This window comes from Telopea speciosissima, chromosome 1, assembly GCF_018873765.1.
Source record: "Telopea speciosissima isolate NSW1024214 ecotype Mountain lineage chromosome 1, Tspe_v1, whole genome shotgun sequence".
In the NCBI taxonomy this organism is placed as follows: domain Eukaryota; kingdom Viridiplantae; phylum Streptophyta; class Magnoliopsida; order Proteales; family Proteaceae; genus Telopea; species Telopea speciosissima.
Genome location: NC_057916.1, coordinates 39,343,614 through 39,365,290, shown reverse-complemented (window position 1 = coordinate 39,365,290; position 21,677 = coordinate 39,343,614). Strand labels below are relative to the sequence as shown.

Genomic DNA, 21,677 nt, shown 5'->3' with positions numbered 1-21,677 from the left:
AAACCCATTTTAGTTCAGACCCTATCCCCTACCAGTTTCGATCTTGGCGTGCTAACCATTTCAGGTCTGCACCAAATTGGTATCAGAGCTATGTCTGGTGAAGAGGATAACCCCCACTCTCTTGAAGAAATTTCTGCTACTATGAGGCAAATGCTTAACTCCATGCAAGAGATGTCAGCTCGTATATTAGCAATAGAGCAGCGACAACCCTCTACTTCTCACCCTTCAATCAACAACATAGAGGATCGAAGTGAGCATCATCCACCAGTCGGATCGTTTGCAGCCAGCAGGGTTCCTTTGAGGACCAACATACATGCATCACCACCACCACCACCACATCAGCCACCAACCTTTAAGAAATACATGCGAACCTATTTTGAGCAAAATGCGGGCCAACATCCCCGAAGGCAAGACGATACTCACAAGGTTAAAATGGAGCTGAAAGAGTACAATGGAAAGCTCGATTCCCAGGTATTTCTTGATTGGTTAAATGCTGTTGATGATTACTTCGATTGTTATGAGATGCCCGAGTTGAGAAAAATCAAACTCGTCAAGACCAAATTAATTGGTCCTGCTCGGGAATGGTAAAAAATACATGAAAATAGAATGGCAGCCAAGGGCACTCCCATCACATATTGGGAGGAAATGAAAGATGATTTAAAAGATAACTAACTTCCCCCTTCTTTCATTGATCGACTTCATGATCAGTTTAACACCCTCCGTCAAGGAACCTTGTCTGTGGCTGAATACACGGAACAATTCACTTCCTTACTTTCTCGAACTGGTATTGAGGCTAGTGATGCTCAACTCATGTCCAAATTCAAGCTTGGCTTGAAACTTGAGGTTCGTAGAGCAATGGGAACTACTAGTATCTATGATATTAGGGATTGTTATCAAAAAGCCTTGGAAGCGGAGGATCTGTTAAAATTACCATCTCGGTCTTTTAGCACTTCCACTAGAGATGCTAGGAGGACTACTTTCAACCAATCAACCAACAATAGGCCCCCTTTCCACTTAAGTGCTGTCCCTAAAACTGTTGACAAAGGAAAGTCCCCTATGCAAGAGAGTGACAAAAGCCAAACTTGTTATCATTGCAACAAAACTGGCCATTTTGCTAAGTACTGTCCACAGAAAGTACGATGTGCTAATCTTGCTGTAGCTGAACTTGGACTTGATGATGATGATGTTGAAATCAATGATGGTTTACCCCTTGATGAGGGGGATGAACAGGTTTTTGAAAACCAAGAAGAGGAGTTGGAATCTCATGATGTATATGTTGTACATCGAATCCTAGTGGCTGAAACACAAGGTGAGGACTGGCAAGGCAATGCATATTCTATAATACAATGGCCTGTGGACCCAAAGTAGCACAAGTCATTTTGGACAATGGTAGCTGTGTTAATGTTGTCTCACAAAGTTTTATTGCAAAGGTCAACCTCCACGCCGAGAAACATCCTCAACCATATAAGGTATCCCTCCTCAATGGGAACTCTATAGTGGTTAATCAAAGATGTTCGGTTCCCCTTAAGTTGGGTTCCTATGAAGAAGAAATTTAGTGTGATGTCATTCCTATGAGTATGACCGATATTCTACTTAGTAGACCATGGATCTACGACAATGATGTAGCACTTGGCGGTAAGAAGAACCTTTGTTCTTTTGTTTTCAAAGGAAAGAAGATCATCTTCAATCCAATGAACCTGCAAAATTCAAAGCCACAGAACCAACCAGCCAATACACTAGCTCAAAAGTTCAACAAGAAGCTGGAAAAAGGTACCTCCGGTGGTGTTAAGCTTCTAGCTGTACCACGCCGGGAGTTTGTAAAAACAAGTGCTGAAACAGGCCTTGTCGTGGCCTTGGTCACAAAGGCAAATATCCCCATCCCCAAAGTTACTTATCCCAAGCCTATCCAGGCTCTTTTGAATGATTTTGCAGATCTTATCCCAGAGGAACTTCCAGATGAGTTGCCCCCAATGAGGGACATTCAGCATGCTATTGACCTTGTGTCAGGGTCTATCTTACCAAATCTGCCCTTTTACCACTTGAGTCCAACGGAGCATGCGGAGTTAAGGAGACAAGTTGAAGAATTTTTTAAGAAAGGCTTTCTCCAAGAAAGCATGAGTCCTTGTGCTGTACCAGCCCTTCTCACCCCAAAGAAAGATGGTTCGTGGCAAATGTGTATCGATAGCCGCGCTATCAACAAGATCACCGTGAAGTACAGATTTCCAATCCCTCGGCTCGATGACATGTTGGACATGCTTTCCAACTCTAATATCTTTTCAAAGATAGATCTAAGGAGCAGGTATCACCAAATCCGCATCCGGCCCGAAGATGAATGGAAAACAGCTTTCAAAACTAAAGAGGGACTCTATGAATGGAAAGTCATGCCTTTTGGACTTACCAATGCCCCTAGTACTTTTATGAGGGTAATGACTCAAGTATTGCGCCCATTGATTGGTAAATTTCTGGTTATGTATTTTGACGACATCTTGATTTATAGTAAGGACACAACTGATCACTTGGAGCATTTACGCCGTGTGATGCGAGTTCTCCGTTCGGCAAAGCCATATATCAACTTGAAGAAATGTTCTTTCATACTGCCCAAGGTTCTTTTCCTTGGATTCATTGTCTCTTGCAAAGGCATTGAAGCTGATCCAAAAAAGGTTCAAAGCATCGTCGATTGGCCAATTCCAAAGACCATCACCGAAGTCCGAAGCTTACATGGCTTGGCCTCTTTTTATCGACGCTTCATCAAAGGATTCAGCACCATCATGGCTCCTATAATAGAGTGTCTTAAAGGCAAAGGAAAATTTGAATGGACACTTGCTGCTACTAAAGCCCTCACTCAAATTAAGAAGTGTATGACAGAGGCGCCTGTCTTACGACTTCCCAACTTTAACATCATCTTTGAGGTGTCTACTGATGCTTCCCATGTTGGTATTGGTGGCGTTCTTATGCAAGTTGGACACCCAATTGCATTCTATAGTGAGAAGCTCAATGATGCAAAACGGTGTTACTCTACTTATGACATGGAATTGTATGCTGTGGTCCAAGTCTTGAAGCATTGGCACTGAAGCATTGGCACCATTATTTGATTGGAAAAGAATTTATCTTATTTACTGACCATGAGGCCCTCAAGCATTTGCATTCACAAAAGTCGGTTAGCTAAAAACATGCCAAATGGGTAGCCTATTTGCAAGAGTTTGTCTTTGCTCTAAAATATAAGGTAGGAAAGGAGAACATGGTGGCCGATGCCCTCAGCTGAAAAATATTGGTGCTCAATACTTTTTCAGCCCATGCCATGAATATTGATCATGTAAAGACTGAGTATCCCACAGACAAGGGTTTTTCCGAGGTCTATAACACCTTGCAGCAAGGTGGGACAGTTTTCAAATACTCACTACACTATGGCTATTTGTTTATGGGCATTCGTTTATGTATTCCCGCATTTTCCCTAAGGCAGCACCTTATTTGGGAACTACATGGAGGAGGGTTAGGTAGACACTTTGGGCGTGATAAGACTCTACTACAAGTTGCTGATCGTTACTATTAGCCTCACCTTCTCAAGGATGTTGAGCATGGGATCAAACAATGTCGTACGTGTCAACTGGCGAAAGGAACTAAGCAAAATACTGGTTTGTACTCCCCGCTGCCCGTTCCACATTCGCCATGGGTTCACATAAGTATGGATTTTGTGCTTGGTCTTCCTCCTACCCGAGACAAGCATGATTCTATATTTGTGGTGGTTGATCGTTTCTCCAAAATGGCCCATTTTATCCCATGCCGTAAGACATCTGATGCACGGCACATTGCTATACTCTTCTTCAAAGAAGTTGTTCGCCTTTATGGACTCCCTGTGTCTATTGTTTCGGATTGTGATGTCAAGTTCATGAGCTACTTCTGAAAAACTCTACGGCTGAAAACCAATACCCAGTTGGAGTTCTCTATGGCATTCCATCCTCAGACTGATGGGCAAACAGAAGTTGTCACCCGTAGCTTAGGTAATCTCCTTCGTTGTTTGGTAAGGGATTACGAGAAGATTGGGCCATCTATTCTTGACATAGTCGAGTTTGCCTATAATAGCTCGGTTAACCGCATAACGGGTCGCACCCCTTTTGAGATAGTGCTTGGAGTCCAACCCAGACGTCCAATAGACTTGGTCCCACTCCCTCCTAATGCCCGGGTCAGCATTGAGGCGGATGAGTTTATTAGGCACATCACTGAGGTATATGTAGATGTGCGTCGACGTATTGCCCTTAGTAATGATTCTTATGCTGCAAATGCTAATCGGCACCAGTGTTTAGTCACTTTTTCACCCGGTGACATGGTTATGGTTCGTATCCCTGCTGAGAGGATTATGTCTAGAACCAACCACAGTTGCACCCGCGAAAGATGGGTCCCTACAAAGTGCTCAAGCAAATTGGTCCTAATGCTTATCTTTTAGAGTTGCCACCCGACATGAACATTTCCAATGTATTCAATGTGTCTGATCTCACTCTTTACACCGGTCATCATTCTGATGATGGCGATACCGAGTACTCCCTTTGTCCTCCCCAATTCAAGACTGCCCCAAAGGATACCATTGAAGACGTGCTTGATGACCATTATGTTGCAATTCGTAATGGGGGGTATCACAAGTTTCTCGTCAAATGGAAAGGACACCCGAGAACTGATTTTACTTGGATCTATGCCGATGATTTCAAACGCCTTGATCCGGATCTCTATGAAGAGTACATGACTATCCAGCATTCATCGGGGATGAATGATTTTAACATGGGGGGAGTTGATGCAGAGCATCCAGCTGATCCAACCAACAGCCCACCATCAAGAAGGCCTGATCACTACTTTGTTAAGAAGTATGCTAGGCTAAAGGCCCAGTCCAAGCCCACAGCCCAGTAGTAGCCAAAGGCCCAGCCCAACTAAGAATTCATGTGCATAGGCCCAAGTCTGGCCAACAGTAGCAGGCCTAGCCCATGGCTAATCCTTTTGGGCCTAGGACCAGATCAAACCACCTTGGCTGGCCCTCTTTATTCTTGTCTTTTAGTTTCCCTAAAGTCATTGGTAGTAGGTGACTAAAGTCATGTTTGTAACTTAAAGTCATTAGTGGTAGGTTACTAAAGTCTTGGTTGTAACTTGAAGTCTTTGGTGGTAGGTTACTAAAGTCTTGGTTGTAACCTAAAGTCATTGGTGGTAGGTTACTAAAATCATGGTCATTAATACTAGGTTATTAAAGTCATGTTTGTAAGTCATTGGTGGTTGTAACCTATAGGCATTTATGCCTCTCTCTTAATACTATATAAAGAGACCATGGCTGCTCATGGAAGGAGGAATTATAACCAACAAATCAATCTCCTTGTGAGTTCTTTACTTGTTAGCAAGTGGCCTTGGGTGGATCTCCCTTGGTGGTCTAGGTGGGACTCCTACGGCTGGGACACTAGTGGGACTCTAGTTGTCTAACTTATCTTTTATTTATCATCATTATTATCCATCATCCATTACAGCAGATCATCTTCAAGTAAGTTATCAAGATATCTTATATTCAGTTCCTACACCCTTCTTCCATTCACACTCCTTTGCTGCCTTTAAACCCTATGCATAACCCTCTTTCTATAACCCTCTAGCCGTGCCTTTTCTTTACCTCAATCAAAACCAGCAGTCAACCATCCTAATCAACCTTAGCCTAATTAAACCCATTTCAGTTCAGACCCTATCCCCTACCAGTTTCGATCTTGGCGTGCTAACCATTTCAGGTCTGCACCAAATACCCCTTGGATGCAGTGGTCCAACTAAAGAGTAGTAGATCTGCCATTCCCAATCTTAGAGCGGATAGCTTCAAGAGCAGATGGTCTAAGAGCAAGAATCTTACGCCAGACCCAAGAAGCATTAGACGGGACAGGAGCAGTACAAATGGAGTCAGAGCGAAGCGGCTAAGAGTACACCCACTCAACCCAAATACTTCTCTTTTTCGCAGCAAACTTCCAAATCAGCTTGATGATGCTTGCAGCCATGGTTTAAAGTATCAACCGATATGATACAATACGGACCGATACGTATCGATATAGGTCGATACCGATACGTCTCTTTTTAAAAAAATGAATTGTCTCGAATTGTATCGAAATGTATCGACCGTACGGGCCGATACGATACAATACGGACCGATACGTATCGATATCAGTCGATACCGATACGTCTCTTTTTAAAAAAATGAATTGTCTCGAATTGTATCGAAATGTATCGACCGTACGGGCCGATACGATACGATACGACCGATAAGTATTGATACCATTGATATGTCCAGTAAAGGGTTCAGTGGGTGGTTTAATACGTATCGATGCGTATCGTCCGATATGGCTCGATACATCACCAAAACGTACCAATACATACTGATATACACCGATACATACCGATACGTACTGATACCATCGATACATTCCATAAAAAAGCCATTTTCACTCACAGACTCTATACAATTCCTAATCTAACGAAAAAATGAAGGAAAATTCTCAACCAAAAGTCTAAAATCTTGCATTTAATCTTGATTTTTCACACTTTTAAACTAAAAAACAAATCAAGGAGTGCTACAACATCATCCTTTGCATCATCCAATACTCTTCATGGCTATAGGCGATTACAACATGTGAGAAACTTCATCTTTTATAACAATTTCAATTTAATGCACTTGTTTGGTCATACATTATTCACCATTTTAGGTTTTATGCATGACACTTATTATATATTGCTTATTTATATTGTTTTTTGTTCCAAAAGTGTATTTCCAAGTGTATCTTGACCATTTCTATGCGTATCTGTATTGTTCGATATGTATCTCCGAAACGATACGATATGATATGATACGCCTCTTAAAGTCACCCGACCGATACGATACCCGATATTGATACTTTAAACCTTGCCTGCAGCATTCACATCTTTGATACGCCGAATCCCTAAACCTCCCTCATCTTTGGGGAGACAGACTGAAGTCCAGCTGATGGGGTGGAGAAATCTAGTAGAGTTAATTCCTTTCTAGAGAAAAGCTGCTATAAGAGATTCCAATGACTTGATGGTTGAGGTTGGAAGCCCGTAGATACCAGACCAGTAGATTAAGAGGATTGCAATTTCAAATTAATAAGGACCAACCTACCAGCATAAGAGAGAAGCTTGCCCATCTAGAGTTCGAGCTTCTTCTTGATGAGGTCTAGCATAGGGGAGCTGAGCAGTATGCCTGGCCGGAATCAGAGGGAGCCCCAGATATTTTACTGGAAGATACCCTAGAGAGAAGCCCGAAATAACCAAAGCAGCTTTCTGAATATCAGTCACCCCGACCAAAAAAAGAAGAGACTTCATAGGATTAATTCGAAGCTCCGAAAGCTCTTCAAAGTGCTGCAAGCAAGACATGATAGTTTCGAAGGAGCTGATGGAACCCTTGGAAAAAATTATGAGGTCATCAGCAAACACCAAGTGGGAGAGCTTTAAGGCCTTGCACTTGGGGATAGGAGAGATGAGCTGGCTGCTGGTCAATGCAATATTGCAGGTTCCTTGATAGAATTTCCATAGCCAAAGTGAATATATATGGAGCATGGGGGCAGCCCTGCCGGATACCCACTGAAGAAGTAAAATGGTCTGTTGGGCTTCCATTGACAAGGACCGAGAAGTTGGCCGATGAAATACAATGGTGAATCCAATGAACAAAAACTGGAGGGAATCCCATCTTAACTAATAACTTTGCTATGAAGTCCCATCTCAAAGAATCAAAAGCTTTGTGGATTTCAATCTTCATGAGAGCAGTAGGGGGGGGGGTTGAGATTTTCTATCAAAGCCACAGACAGTCTCGTTACAGAGAAGATTGTTGTTTGATATACTTCTACCAGGGATAAAAGCTAACTGGTTTTCGCTGACAAGAGAGTCCACAACAGCCTTTAGCTTGAAGGCTAAGATCTTAGCAATGAATTTGTTTATCAAACTGCAAAGAGCAATAGGCCTAAAATCAGACATTGTTGAAGTGCCTTCCTTCTTGAGAATGAGACAAAGAAAAGTATTGTTGACTCCTTTGATCTGGCTAGGGTTGAAGAAGAAGTTCTTGATAGCATTTATAAGATCCATCTTGATGATGTCAATGATGAGTATCAGCAAACGAAACTAAAATATGAACAGAAGTAAGCTTAGCCACAGGAGAAAAAGTATCCCACTAGTCCACACCATACACTTGGGCATAGCCCTTTGCCACGAGTCGGGCCTTCAAACGTGTCAAGGAACCATCAGGGTTAACTTTCACCACATAAACCCTACGACAACCAATAGCTGATTTACCTGAGGGTAAGGGAACAAGATCCCATGTTTGATTTTCCTCCAATTCTAACAGTTCCTCATTCATAGCAGCCTTCCAACCAGGAATAGATAAGGCCTCTGCAACAAACTTAGGAATAGGATGATTCTCAATAGTAGTCAAACACAAATGGAAGGTAGAAGACAAGTCAGAATAGGACACAAAGTTAGAAATAGGGTGTTGGGTACAACTCTGAGCACCTTTACTATAAGCAATAGGGACATCAAGATCAGAAGAAGTATCCACGGAAGAAGAAGTACCTATTGCAGGATAAATAGGCGAAGAATATGGAGCAAAAGTAGACAAACCGGGTGGGGCCCAAACTTTCCAAAGGTGGCGTTGGTACACAATAGGAGGTGGCAATGGTGGTGCCGGTGGTGGTGAAGCAACCTGTGAAACTTGGTTAACAAGAGACTGAACAACATATATGGGAAGATCATCATCCCACTCAGAAACAACAAAAGAAGATTCATCATAAGGGGTGGATTCAAAGAAGGAAACATCAGCAGTGACAATATTTCTGTAATTCAAATGAGTAATACTGATAACCCTTCTGGGTGCGAGAATACCCAATAAAGAGACACTTAAGAGCTCTAGGATCCAACTTTATAACACCAGGACAAAAATCACAAATAAAACAAACACTACCAAAGACACGTGGTGGTAAAACAAACAAAAGGGTCAGAAGGAAATAACAAAGAATAAGGAATACCACCATGTAAAACAGAGGAATGGATGTGGTTAATAAGGTAAAACACGTAGTTAAAACAACATCTGCCCAAAAAGGTTTGGCCACTTTCATCTCAAACAAAAGAGACCAGGTGACCTCCATTAAATGTCTTTTTTTATTCAACCACACCATTTTGTTGTGGGGTGTCGGCACAAGAGGATTGATGAATTATACCATGTTGAACCATAAATTCAGTAAAGGGATTAGAAAAGTATTCCTTAGGATTATCACTACGAAGAATGCGTAAAGGAGTCTGAGATTGAGTATGAATCTCATTCACAAACGTACAAAAAATAGAGAATAACTCTGAACGATTTTTCATTAAATAAATCCAAGACTCTGGAATAGTCATTAACATAAGTAACAAAATAACGAAAGCCTAACTTAGAAACGACTAGACAAGGACCCCATACATCAGAATGAACTAAAGAAAAAAGTTGGTTTGACCGTTTATTGACTCTAGGGGGATAATTCACATGGTGTAGTTTCCCAAATTGACAGGATTTACAATTCAAACTAGAAATAGACCGAAAACAAGCATCTAGAAGCTTCAAACTCTCCAACGAAGGATGACCCAAGTGACAATGAATTTGGTGAGGTGACGCCACACTTGAGCACGCCAGAGATGAAGTGTCCTCAAGTATATACAGCCCCCTCGATTCACGACCTCTACCAATCATCTTCGTCGTAAGATCCTGAAATACATAAGAATCAGAGAAAAAGGTTATAGAACAAATGAACAATTATAGATTTTGGTAAACCTATTAACGGACAAAAGATTAAAAGGAAAGTCAAGTAAATATAGAACTGAAGACAAGTACAAAGAAAGATGTAACATGAACAGTACCAATACCAGTACCAGTCACTTTATCTAAGGAACCATCAGCTAAAGTAACACTAGACGATGATTTGTAAAAGGAGGAAAATATACCTGAGATACCGGTCATATGATCCGAGGCACCTGAATTAATGATCCAGGAACGGAAAGTAGTCAAAAGACATGTAGTGACATTACCTGTTTGAACAAATGTAGCAGTTGGAGGCTGAGATGACTAAGAAATCTGAAACTGGGTAAAACTAGCATACTCCTCATCATACATCTTCACTGTCTTACCCTCAGACTGTGGAGATGAAGAAATAGTAGACTCAGTAGTAGCTGTGGAATTGGCAAACTGCTGCTAAGGTGGTTTGCCATGAAGTTTCCAACAAAAACGTTGGATATGTCTAGGCGACCATAATGGTAATAAGTTTTCACCAAACCTGAATTATCTAAAGTAGCCTGAGTACCCTAAATAAGAGCTTTACCAAAACCAGCCCCACGACCACGACCATGACCACCATTACCAGTCCCACTATTGGGCCCACGGTTTGGTGTAAAAGATTGAAGTATCAACTAGGGTGGAATCATGAGAATTCTCAGGAGAGACTCGTAGAACTCGGGAAAAAAATATTTGAGAACGTGGCTACCTTATTACCACCAAGAATTTGAGAACGGACTGAATCAAACTCCTTCCTGAGTCCTTCCAAAAATCCCATGACAGCGAGCTGCTCTCGCTGATTTTTCATTTGTTCCACATCAAAAGTGATAGGAAGTAGAGAATTCAGCTCCTCATACATCCTCTTGAAGTCAGCAAAATACTGGGTCAAAGGATGACCCTTTCGATTAGGCCTATAAAACTCCAGAGACAAATCATAGATGCGAGAAAGATTGTTTAGTCCTGAATACAAAACATTAAGATATTTTTAATAGCTCCTTGACAGTGTCAATGTGAGTCACCAAGTCAACAATTTGGTTCTCCATAGAATTCAGCATCTATCCCAAGATTCTTGCATCAATAGTATCCCATAATGGATCATCATCAGGTTTAGTCCTTGACAAGTGATCCTGTTGATCACGTCTAGTTAGAACCAACGTAACAATTTTCTTCCATTGTTGAAAGTTGGTAATCCCCTCTAGCTTCTTTTCAGTAACATGATTCGATGATGAGGAGAGAACCTCAGTCACCATATTCTTTGATTGCTCAAACATTATTCACAAGCCAAGAAACTGAGTAAAGTTGCAACAAGAAGTGAAAAATCTGGACAATATCGATTCCCAAAAAAACCTGACAAATATCAACTTTGCCAGAAAACCTTGACAAAAATTGATTCCAAATCCTCAATCAAACAAAACTTGATCTCTTCAGCAGACTCCAAAAATCGATTCCAGAAACCCAGACAAAAATTGATTTCTCACCCTGGTAAAAAAATTGAGCTCGAAACCCTGACAAGATGCTGCCGATATCTACTCCTGAAGCTTCAGCTGCAATCTTCACTCCAAATACATCAAACACCATAAAGAGAGACCTAGGTCTTAATTTGGAACATGAACTAGTCTCTAAACAGTCCCAAAACACAGCATAGGGTGCTGCAGCCCTTCAAACGAAGAACAAGAGAAGCCGCAAAACCTCAAACCGATACGAACGAACAACTCAATACCGATAGGAACCTTGAGAAAGGGAAGAAAATAGACTAAGAGAGCTGTAGCAGTGCCTAAAGCTCTGATACCATGTGAAGAATAGGAGAAGAAGAAAGAAAGAGAGAGCGAAAGAGAAGCGATTGTTTGTGCAACTTTGGGAGTCACAACGTAGTGTTGGATCTCCCACTCTATTCATTTTATATAACTAATCAAGGGCATAACAAGAAAAATAAGAAAAAGAAAATAAATACAGAATGCCAAAACTGCCCTAACCATCTCGGTATTAGCGCTAGATGCTAATACCGAGACTACATAGTCTCAACTAACACTTTCTATATGTAGGAAGCTTCAGTCGATAGCTCTATCAGCTCAGGTAGGGTATCTGTAGGTTGGGGCTTAAGATTTGGTGCGTCAACAAATATTGGGCTAGGTAGTTAATGCCGGGTTGGGTTGTCTACCCGTATTGAAGCCCGAGAAAGAGAAACGGATCAACTTAATATGTGGATAAAAGCAGAATAAAGGATCTTTTATCTGATAGCCTGGGTCAACCAACAAGCTAAGATCAGATAATCGAATAGAAAGGGAGGGCACGTACTCCTATCTTCTATGGATGGCTTCTTAGGTTATAACCAGATTAGAACGGCACCCCAAAATAAATTAAAAAAAAAAAGATCTCCTTTATCACACGTGTTGTCAGAACCATAGGGCTTTTTGAGATCACTCCTCCCCCCAAGGTACTAAAGCAAGGACCTGGCAGATTTCAACTGCATATAAATGAAATCAACAAGTGGGAACGAGAACGAGGCTTTCTGACCTGCAGTTACATAATCGCTTGCAGAAGCCGCTATGGCGACTAGAGCAATAAACGGCACAGTAGCGCTAGAGGAGTCCTAATTGGAAAATTCTTAAATCGGGATGGATTCTTGCCCAACCAAATAAGATAAAGGATTGGCAGCGAAAAGGTGCATTTCAAAAAATGGTTGATAAGACCATTCACTATTTCCTGAAGCTCAATCTCTCCCATGGATGAACCATATAGCCAAGAGAAACCATGAACGTCGGGCGAGACAAGCTACCTTTAACTAGGAGCCTCTTTTCCTTCTGCCCAGCTCTTCAAAAATGATGTTCGACTTGCATGTGTTAAGAATATCGCTCCAAGCAGTGATCCTTAGGGAGTAGATCTACTTCCTCTCGACAGGCGCTGACCCCTCTCTTCTTATGGATAACAAAAAAAAAAAGAAGCAGGGTGATCCCTTTTACTCATCTATATTTATAGGGCGTATTAGACTGGATTTGTAGCAGTCAAAGTCCGTATAAGCAAGAAAATTGGCACCCTCGTACCGGCCTATCGAAGAAAGAGATCATTAAACCTATTTAGCCGGGTTGGGAATCGCAAGAATTGAGAAGTCCTCCATTGAATTTTTTAGGGTCGTGTTCAACATGCTGGATCCTCTATTATTCTATGTTCTTCCCGAAAGCGTGCCAATCCCTATGTTGTGCAGAGCTGAGCATCTTCTATTCGTCGGGATAAAGATTTTCCTCTGCAAAGGCCTTGTGCAGTAAATCCCCTACGAGCGGTCGTCCTTGTAATGCCCTAAACTCGGTCGTCCTTGTAACATCCTAAACTCGGTTAGGGTTCTAGGCACTGCTCTTGCAATCGCCGACCCAATAGGTTACAATCTTACATTAATAGTAATAAATAAATCTCAGTCTCGCTTACAACGTAGCGGAAGCATTAGGTATTGGATAACAATTCAAGTCAAATGTATACACTGTGGCAGTTATCTACAATGTTGTACGACTAAAATCTTGTTCATTAATTCATCAACATTAAATAGTCTGAAATAACTTTGTTCTCAAAATATTTCTCTTTGATCTTCTAACATTACCCACAGTTCAAATACTCCGGAGCTGTATAAGACTCCACACCTACTCGTCATCTAAAAAACATCAACATTTATATGGATGAGCTTACGACCAGTGAGATACACATGATCTTATACATACAATGTAATACCCCAAATTTTTGAAAGCCTGAAAGTGTTGATAAATAATTAATTATCTCTGTCTAGGGGTATTTTCGTACCCCAAAATTTTGAAAGCCTGAAAGTGTTGACAAATAATTAATTATCTCTGTCTAGGGGTATTTTAGTAATTGTACACGTGTGGGGTATTTTGTAATTTTACACTTTAAGGGCATTTTTGTAATTTTACACCTTAGGGGTATTTTCGTAATTTTGCACTGCAGGGGCAAATCCATAAATTAATAACTATTTTTCCTTATTAAGATTATGTGCAGAATTTAAATTTTGATAATAACCTAGTGCTGAATGGCATAATGATATTTACGAATTAAAGAGTGCTTTCGTTCTTTATTTAAATATTGTTTTGGGGATTAGATAAACAAGTTAGTGCCTAGCTTAGTGGTTTGAGACTTTAATTAATTATGAGGTCTTGAGTTCAAGTCTTAGGAGGGGTGCATAATATAGTTAAATTTCTTTTATTTTATTTCAGCCTTAGGCTGGTAGACCCCACCCTACCAAACAAACCGTGAGAAGGGAGGAAATTTCAGAATCGTGAAAGGAATAGAACACTTACCAAAAAGAAAGGAGTAGAGATAAAATAGAAAAGGTTAAAAATATAATAATAATAATATAATAACAAATAAGAGGAAACGTGAAAGAGGGAGAGAAAGAAACTGAGAGAGATAAGGAGTGGGGAAAATATAGAGTGAGAAAGGGAGAGACATCGTGAAAGAAGGAAAGAAATAAAGGTGAATTACTAGAATCGTGGACTACAAAGGGAAGAGGGAAAAGAGAGAGAGAGAGAGTTTGAAATCGAGAGGGAGTGTGAGTGGGGTGTGCATGAGATATAAAGAAAGAGGAGAAGGAGATCTGAAACAGACAAAGAAAATCAGGAACGTGAGAAAGAGGAGGGAGAAAAACCGAGAGAGAGAGAGAAGAAAAAGAAAAAAATAAAAAGGGGAGGGGAAACAGCAAACCGAGAAGAAGAAGAAGGAGAAGGGAAAAGAGGGAATACTTGTTAGTTGAAGCTAGTGTGGCACTCTTTTCGGAGATTTGATCTGGTTATTAATTGCCATTACCGCCTTGCAAGTAAGCATCCAACCTGTTTCTCATATTGGATTTTTACCCATTGTTCATGTTTCCCATATGGTTTCTTATTGAATTCTTACCCATTATCCTCTTGATTTTCCCATATGTTTTGTCCTATTGTAATACCTAAAAGGAAGAGATCAACCCAACCATTGATCAATTTCTGATTTGTGTTCTTCGAATTTACTCAAAACCCTAAATTCTGTCTATAATTTCTTGATATGTTTCCGATCTCCAACAGACCTTCTTAATCTATGATTCATATAAATCTTGATGATTCATACTCTATTACAATGTCAATATGATTCTTGATGATTAGTGGGATCAAATCTTGAGTTAATTTCAGTTTCTTGAATAGTTCTCTCCATGATTTCTGCATAATCAGATCTGACCTCAAAACCCAAATCAGTAGTTCATTTCCACCCTGTTCTCAGATCTGAAACTGAAATCGATGTAATTAGTCTGATTTCTATTGGTTCTTGTGATGATGTTCATAATTTTGGGTGGTTCTAACCCTATCTCAGCTCTACAGTATTCTTTACATCCGATGTTTATTTTAATTACAAAAGCTCCAGAATCAGGGATCGATTTTCCTATTTCAGATTTTTCTTAATCATCTTCTTGTTATGCCTTGGTTTTGGGCTGCACTCTGTTGAGTAACCTGCAGTATATGAGATTTGGTGCCTAGTTAGTCTTATTTGTACCTAGTCCTGTTGGGGGAGCGTGTAGGTACACGTGTTGGGAGTTTATTTAGATGATCTAAGAGGGGATTTTGTTTTGGGAGAATAATGTATTGGTTTGGTGCTTAGATTAGGGTATTAACGGAGGACAAATTGTATTTTGCAGGCTTGTGACTATTTTTGAGTACTTAGAACTCAAAGAGTTGAAGTAGGAGACTTGCAGACTGAGGTAAGTGGATTATAGTATGATTACAATATAGGTGTATGGTTTGGTTGTGTGACGTGATGTGTGATATGCCTGTAACGTCGAGATGTGTTGACATGTGCTTATGGAATTGTGTTTATGTGTGTGCCATATGATATAAGAGATAATTGAAAGTTGGAGATGAATATTTTTGTATAATGTATGTTGGGATGTTGATTGTTACTTGGAGATTTTACTTGCGTTTTATGTGTGTCATACGATTATAGGAGATGATTGAAAGTTGGAGATGAATATTGTTGTATAATGTATATTGTGATGTTGATCATTACTTGGAGATTTTATCTATGTTTTCTTTTCACATGTGTGTTTTATTTGGAGAGTGTGATTTTGCAAGGTGAAATAAAGGAGATTTTGAGGGTAAATAGACTATACTGGACTAGCACCAGAGAGGTTGTTTATTCCGTGGAGCCGCGGAAACGTACCCAGTGTACACATGAGTTGTCAGTGGGATATGATATTAATAGGAAACAATTGGAGATAATTGGAGATTGGCCGTGTTCCTCTCTCGTGTTATGGGTAGTGGCAGCCTGTTTCCCTCAATGCCGGCTAAAGAATGATAAAAAGGAGATGATTTTGTTTTAAAAAAGATAGTGTTTTATTGAAAGTGTTATGTGATAAAAAGGAGATAATTTTGTTTTAAAAAAAATAGTGTTTTATTGAAAGTGTTATGTGATAAAAAGGAGATGATTTTGTTTTAAAAAAGATAGTATTTTATTGAAAGTGTTAGATGATAAAAGAAATGATTTTGTTTTAAATGGATAGTGTTTTGTTGAAAATGTTATTTCTGAAAAACTAAAAATATTTGTTCTTACTATTGATTTTGTCTTATAGTTGTCCTATGTTGTACTTTTACTATATTCTGTCTTGCTGGGCTGTTTAGCTCATCCCATTTTTACATCACAGAGGATTGAGACGAAGGTATGCCTTTGGCAGAGAGTTCAAGGGTGACTCGAAGATTTATTTTATGACTCACTATTTTATTTCTTTAGATGGATGTAATAGAGAGCTGTTTGAGAAGTAAACTCTGATGGTTTGGAATTTTAAGATTTTAAATTTGGACAAACTTTAGACTGCCACCAGTATGAGTTTTTATGGGATTTAAGGCTATTGTTTGAACATTTTGTGTTTAAGATTTGAATTTGATGATTTGTTTTGAATGATTCCGCATGATTTTGTCGATCGTTTGATCAGCGCCCGTGAGGGTTGTACCTTTACCTGTATCTGGGTTTGGGTCGTTATATACAAGGATTCAAAAGAACAATAAATGGAATGGATACATACATGGCACCTCATAAAACGTTACTCTTTATTTATTTAGGTCAGGTCTTGGTCGCTTAGTGAACTACCATAGTGCACAAATAGTTGAGGGTGGTAGTCGACTACAAACATTCCCAGACACTGTAGCCCAGCATTATAGATACGCTCTACTCCCATGTGTCCAGGCACCGTAGCCCTGGGGGAGAACCCCTCATCTATATAAAAATCATATTAGACGCGCTCTACTCCCATGTGTCCAGGCACCGTAGCCCTGAGGGAGTACCACTCATCTAATCAAACATCATAAGTGACGCGCTCTACTCTCATGTGTCTAGGCATCGTAGCCCTAGGGGAGGACCCCTCGTCTATTCTCTCTCTTTCTCTTTCAAGACTGTCATCCAGTACATAACCCCCTACTGGAAAGGGGTGGTAGCCACAGGGGTATTTAATACAATAACCATTAATCAAACGCATGCTTCTCTTTCATTTTCTTTTTTTTTCCACTTCCATTCAAACTTTTCTTTCCATTTTCATTCATCATATGAGGTTAACATTTTCATGGAACTTATAAGACATTTCTTAGCATACTCACAACATACATTAAGATATTAATTCACATTCCAACAAACTGGACATTCAACATTTCATATATCATTACATGGCATACAAAACCAAGCATCGATGTACTTTCATTTAAATCAGTAAATACATAAACATCATTCATTCTCTTTCTTTCTTTTTCATTTCATATATCCTTCTTACATTCATTTCTTTACTTCCTTTCTCATTCTTTCTCCTTCATTCCATTTTCATTTTTTTCATTTGACATGATATATAAAATCACTCCCTTACATTGATCATCACATAGCACATAACAGATTTCATTCGATAGTCATTAGTCATATGCATGGTATCACTTCATACAAGCACTTCATAGGACACACCATTCATCATTTATGTACTGTTGTGTTAAGCATTTTATTTAATAAAAACTTGATAACATATTTGCTAACACTGAACAAATCATACATCATTCATTCATTTCCATCACATAGCATACACACATTACAATAAAGTACGTAGTCATGTTTTCCCTCACCTTGTTCCACTGTAGTTCTTGAAATGCCTCAGCAACTCTTAAGTTTCAGCAGCTCAAACACTCAATCTCAGCTCCAAATTTGATGTAGGATCCTTCAAATATAACAATAGACTTCATAAATCAGCTGCAACCTAGTTCAATTCCTTCTAATCCTTGATAAATTCACTTGAATTCTTCTTAATTCATAGTAACCTTTTAGAACCCAATGGTTCAGCAATCCAGATCAACATGAATCTCTCTTTCAATTTGTACAATCCAGTATCACAACCCCTTTTATTTCAGGTTCTGTGCAATTCTAATGGTTCCAGCTCCCAACTTGTTACAATTTCCTCCATCAAATGCTTGAACCCAACAGCAGAAACTTCAATTGTGTCTTCAATTAGCATAACCCTTCATCTAATTCTTTACTCTAGTGATTAAATCTTGAATTCCTTAAGATTCTTTTCAATTCCTTCAGTCTTCTATCAATACAGCTTCTAATTCCATGAACATCCATATGATTCCCTTCTCAATTTAGCAACACAGCATTATTCTAATCTATTCTTGACTCAGAATACGAAATCATCTCAAATTCTTCAATAAAACTTCCTGTTCAATTCTCTCTCTCTCAAATTTCCCTTCAAATGTTTGGACCCCGCAGTTTTCTTCTTCTTCTCTGATTCCAGAGCTTGCTCAACCAAACTTGTTTGGGTCCAGAATTTCATAAATCCTATTAATTTTCCCACTTCCTACAGAAGCTCCCATCAATTTCACACCTCCACTGCATAATCCTTCTCTCCTTCTTCTTCTTTATTTCCCTTGCTGTCCTTCAAATTAGAACTCCAGGTCCTCTGTTGCTCAACTCCAGTACTCAATGGTTAAGGTAAACCCTCGGAAATAGAATCTCAAATTGACATCAGATCTCCAGTTCCTTCTTCTTTCAATTCCCCTTCTTGACTCCCTTGCTGAATCCAATAGTATTCTTATCTAATCACAAGAACCTCTTGAAGATTTGTTGGTTCAGCAGCTCAACAGTTCATTAATCATACTGTTTTCCCAAGCTCAGCCTCCTTTTTCTTTAACTATTACTTTAATATACCAAATTCTTCAATTAAAACTCTGTTGTTCTTCAATTTCTTTCTTGAATTTCCATGGTTCAGCACCCTAATTTCCTCATCTCAAGTGATTACATACACATGCACTAGTTCCCTTCAATTCCCTGCACCTCTTCTTCTCTTTCCATCTTCCTTCTTTTCTTCTTTCTTCTATAAGTTCCAGAATTTCAGCAACACCTCTGAACTTCAGCTTCCCATCCTCTTCCTTTCTTCTTATTTTTCCTCTTCTTTGTCTTCCAAGTCTGCTGCAGTGTGCTAACCGATTCCTTTCTCTTTAGCCTAGCTTAGGAACTTTTAACTAATCTAATTTAGGACTTACTTTAGTTTAACTAACCAGTGAACTAATCAAAATTCTAATTGATCTTAGAGATAATATAATTTAATTAGATTAATTAACCTCAATTTACTTAGTCAAATCCTCATTACCCTAATGTTGAGACTCCTCAACCCTTAAGCTATGTGGCTTCAACTTATCATGACACTTCAACTCCATTTAAAGGTGATTCTGCCACCTAATTTCTTCTCAGCACTATGTGAGAGTCCACCTCATGCTTCAGCCACCACATGCTTTCTCTAAGCATGTTGTGGCAGTCCTAGTCATGCCACCACCTCCTTTTTCTTGTGGCTGCCACATATCAGCCACCTCCTCCTAAACATGCACATGGTATCTCCCTAGGCCATGTCCTCCTCTTAACCATGTGGCTGCTCCTCTTTGAATCTCCTTAACTCAAACATGGCTATCCATCTTTGAACCACTTGGTTCAGCCAAACCCAACCCAACAACCAAACCAAACCAAACCAAACCAAACCAAACCAAGCCAAGCCAAGTCACCTCCTACTTGACTATTCACACCTACTTCACTATTCACTTAGTGTATTATACAATTACAAACTATATGTTATATCAATCATATATATACACATACATACACCATAGTGTATTATATACTATAAAACTCATATAATTCATATAACTTATATTAAAATTAATAAAATAATTCTCTTCACATTATAATAATATAAAACATTATACAATCCACTAATATAATACTAAAATAGAATATCAAACAATAAAATACTCACAATTATTCAAATACTATTAAAATATTCATAAAAGCATTAGAAATATTCCAGGGCACCTAGTATAATAATAAAATATTCATGGCCTGCATATGGGGTGTTACAGTCCTAGCATATATGATTAGTTTGATAGGAAGATTGGGCCCGCCCCATCTCTGCATTCCCATTCCGGATTCGTCAATTGGATTTGCCATTCCCTTTTCCATCAATAATTCGAAGATGATCGCCATAGTAGCTTATGCACATGAGATTGCACGAGATGACTTTGAATATGAGTCGGACGATGTGAGTGTAGAGGAGCTTCAAAAACTGCTCCGCTTCCTTTTTTTTGTAAGGAAGCGGACAGTCATGTCAACCTTGCCTGAGGCAGCAGCCTTTTATTTTGAAAATGTTGATGTAGGGGCCCACTTAAGTTGTATTAAAAAAGTTGTAACCGGGTCCCCTACTGGGGGGGCCAAAATGCCTGAAACCCCTGCTATTTGCTCTTTAAAGCGCTTGCTTTTATCCTCTTTCCTTGCGTTATTGTCTCTCTTCACTCGTATGATTTATGGCTTTTATCTCCACCCACAGCCTGCTTTAGTGTTTTCGAGCTTTTAGCCAAAAAATCCACCTTGGTTAAGAGCTTCCTCTCTTGATCTTTTCTTTTAAGCTAAAAAAGAGACTTTCATCTTAGGTGAATACCCAAAAGGTACGGGCCATAGCTCCTTTAATAAGGCTAAATGGGACCGTTTGCGACAACTTTTGTCCTGTCCCATTGTTAAGAACATGTGTGGTTTCTCCCTCATCTCCCTGATGTAAAAAAAAATAATAATAAATAAATAAATGACACAAGAATCCTTCTTAGTGAATTATGAGATGAGGATGATAGCTTGATTTTTTGAACTTAAGACAAATTCCCAACTATTAGATAAGGGTCTTGAAAACATTTAAAGGCTCCTGTAGTTTGTGTTCTTTAGTATTCTGGTCGTTGCTGTTATGTTTCTGCCAAGATATCTGCAGTATCAGTAGTGTCAAAAGCATTGACTTGTATATTGTAAGTTCAGTCCTGCTCTCACCATATGATACTAACAAGCCATATTTTCTATTAAGAATGCCTTGATGTGAAGTTAGTCCGTTTTCTGCCAGCCATTCTTGATGAAGTTTATAAAACTGCTTATTGGTATGTTGTGGCTCATTTTTTATTGTGCATGTTCCTGTTTCAGCTGCTATCCTTCCAGTTGTTCAAAAGCAACACCAGCTCCTTGTGACTTTGCTTCTATGCAATGCTTGTGCCATGGAGGTAACTGAGCACCTGGGATTTCCTCTTCTAATGATACGCTAATGATTTAGCTTTGAAGTTATAAATTAGAAAAAAAAAAAAAAAAAAGTAAATCTTTTTTCTGATTGGTTAGAAATGCCGTGCCTGCAATCGTGTGCAATGCTTGATTGACATATTATTGACCAGAACATTTAGCCTGCTAATGTCAGGTCATAAGGATTCACCCATGTGAAGGGGGGGAGGGATCTTGCATTGTTTACAGGGGTAAAAAGAGAAAATTGTAGCACCCTCAGAACTGCTACAATTTTAAAAACAAAAAAGAA

The 21,677-nt window shown here is 39.3% G+C and overlaps 1 protein-coding gene across 3 annotated transcripts in view; it reads left to right on the top strand.

Annotated features, from left to right (window-relative positions):
- Window positions 1-21,677, top strand: part of LOC122670473 (DUF21 domain-containing protein At4g14240-like) — an 83,956-nt gene that overhangs the window by 3,750 nt on the left and 58,529 nt on the right. For all 3 annotated transcript variants that reach the window (XM_043867372.1, XM_043867380.1, XM_043867364.1), the window contains exon 2: window positions 21,299-21,375. In XM_043867372.1, coding sequence (XP_043723307.1) covers window positions 21,299-21,375 — 77 coding nt within the window. The remainder of the gene's footprint in view (window positions 1-21,298; window positions 21,376-21,677) is intronic.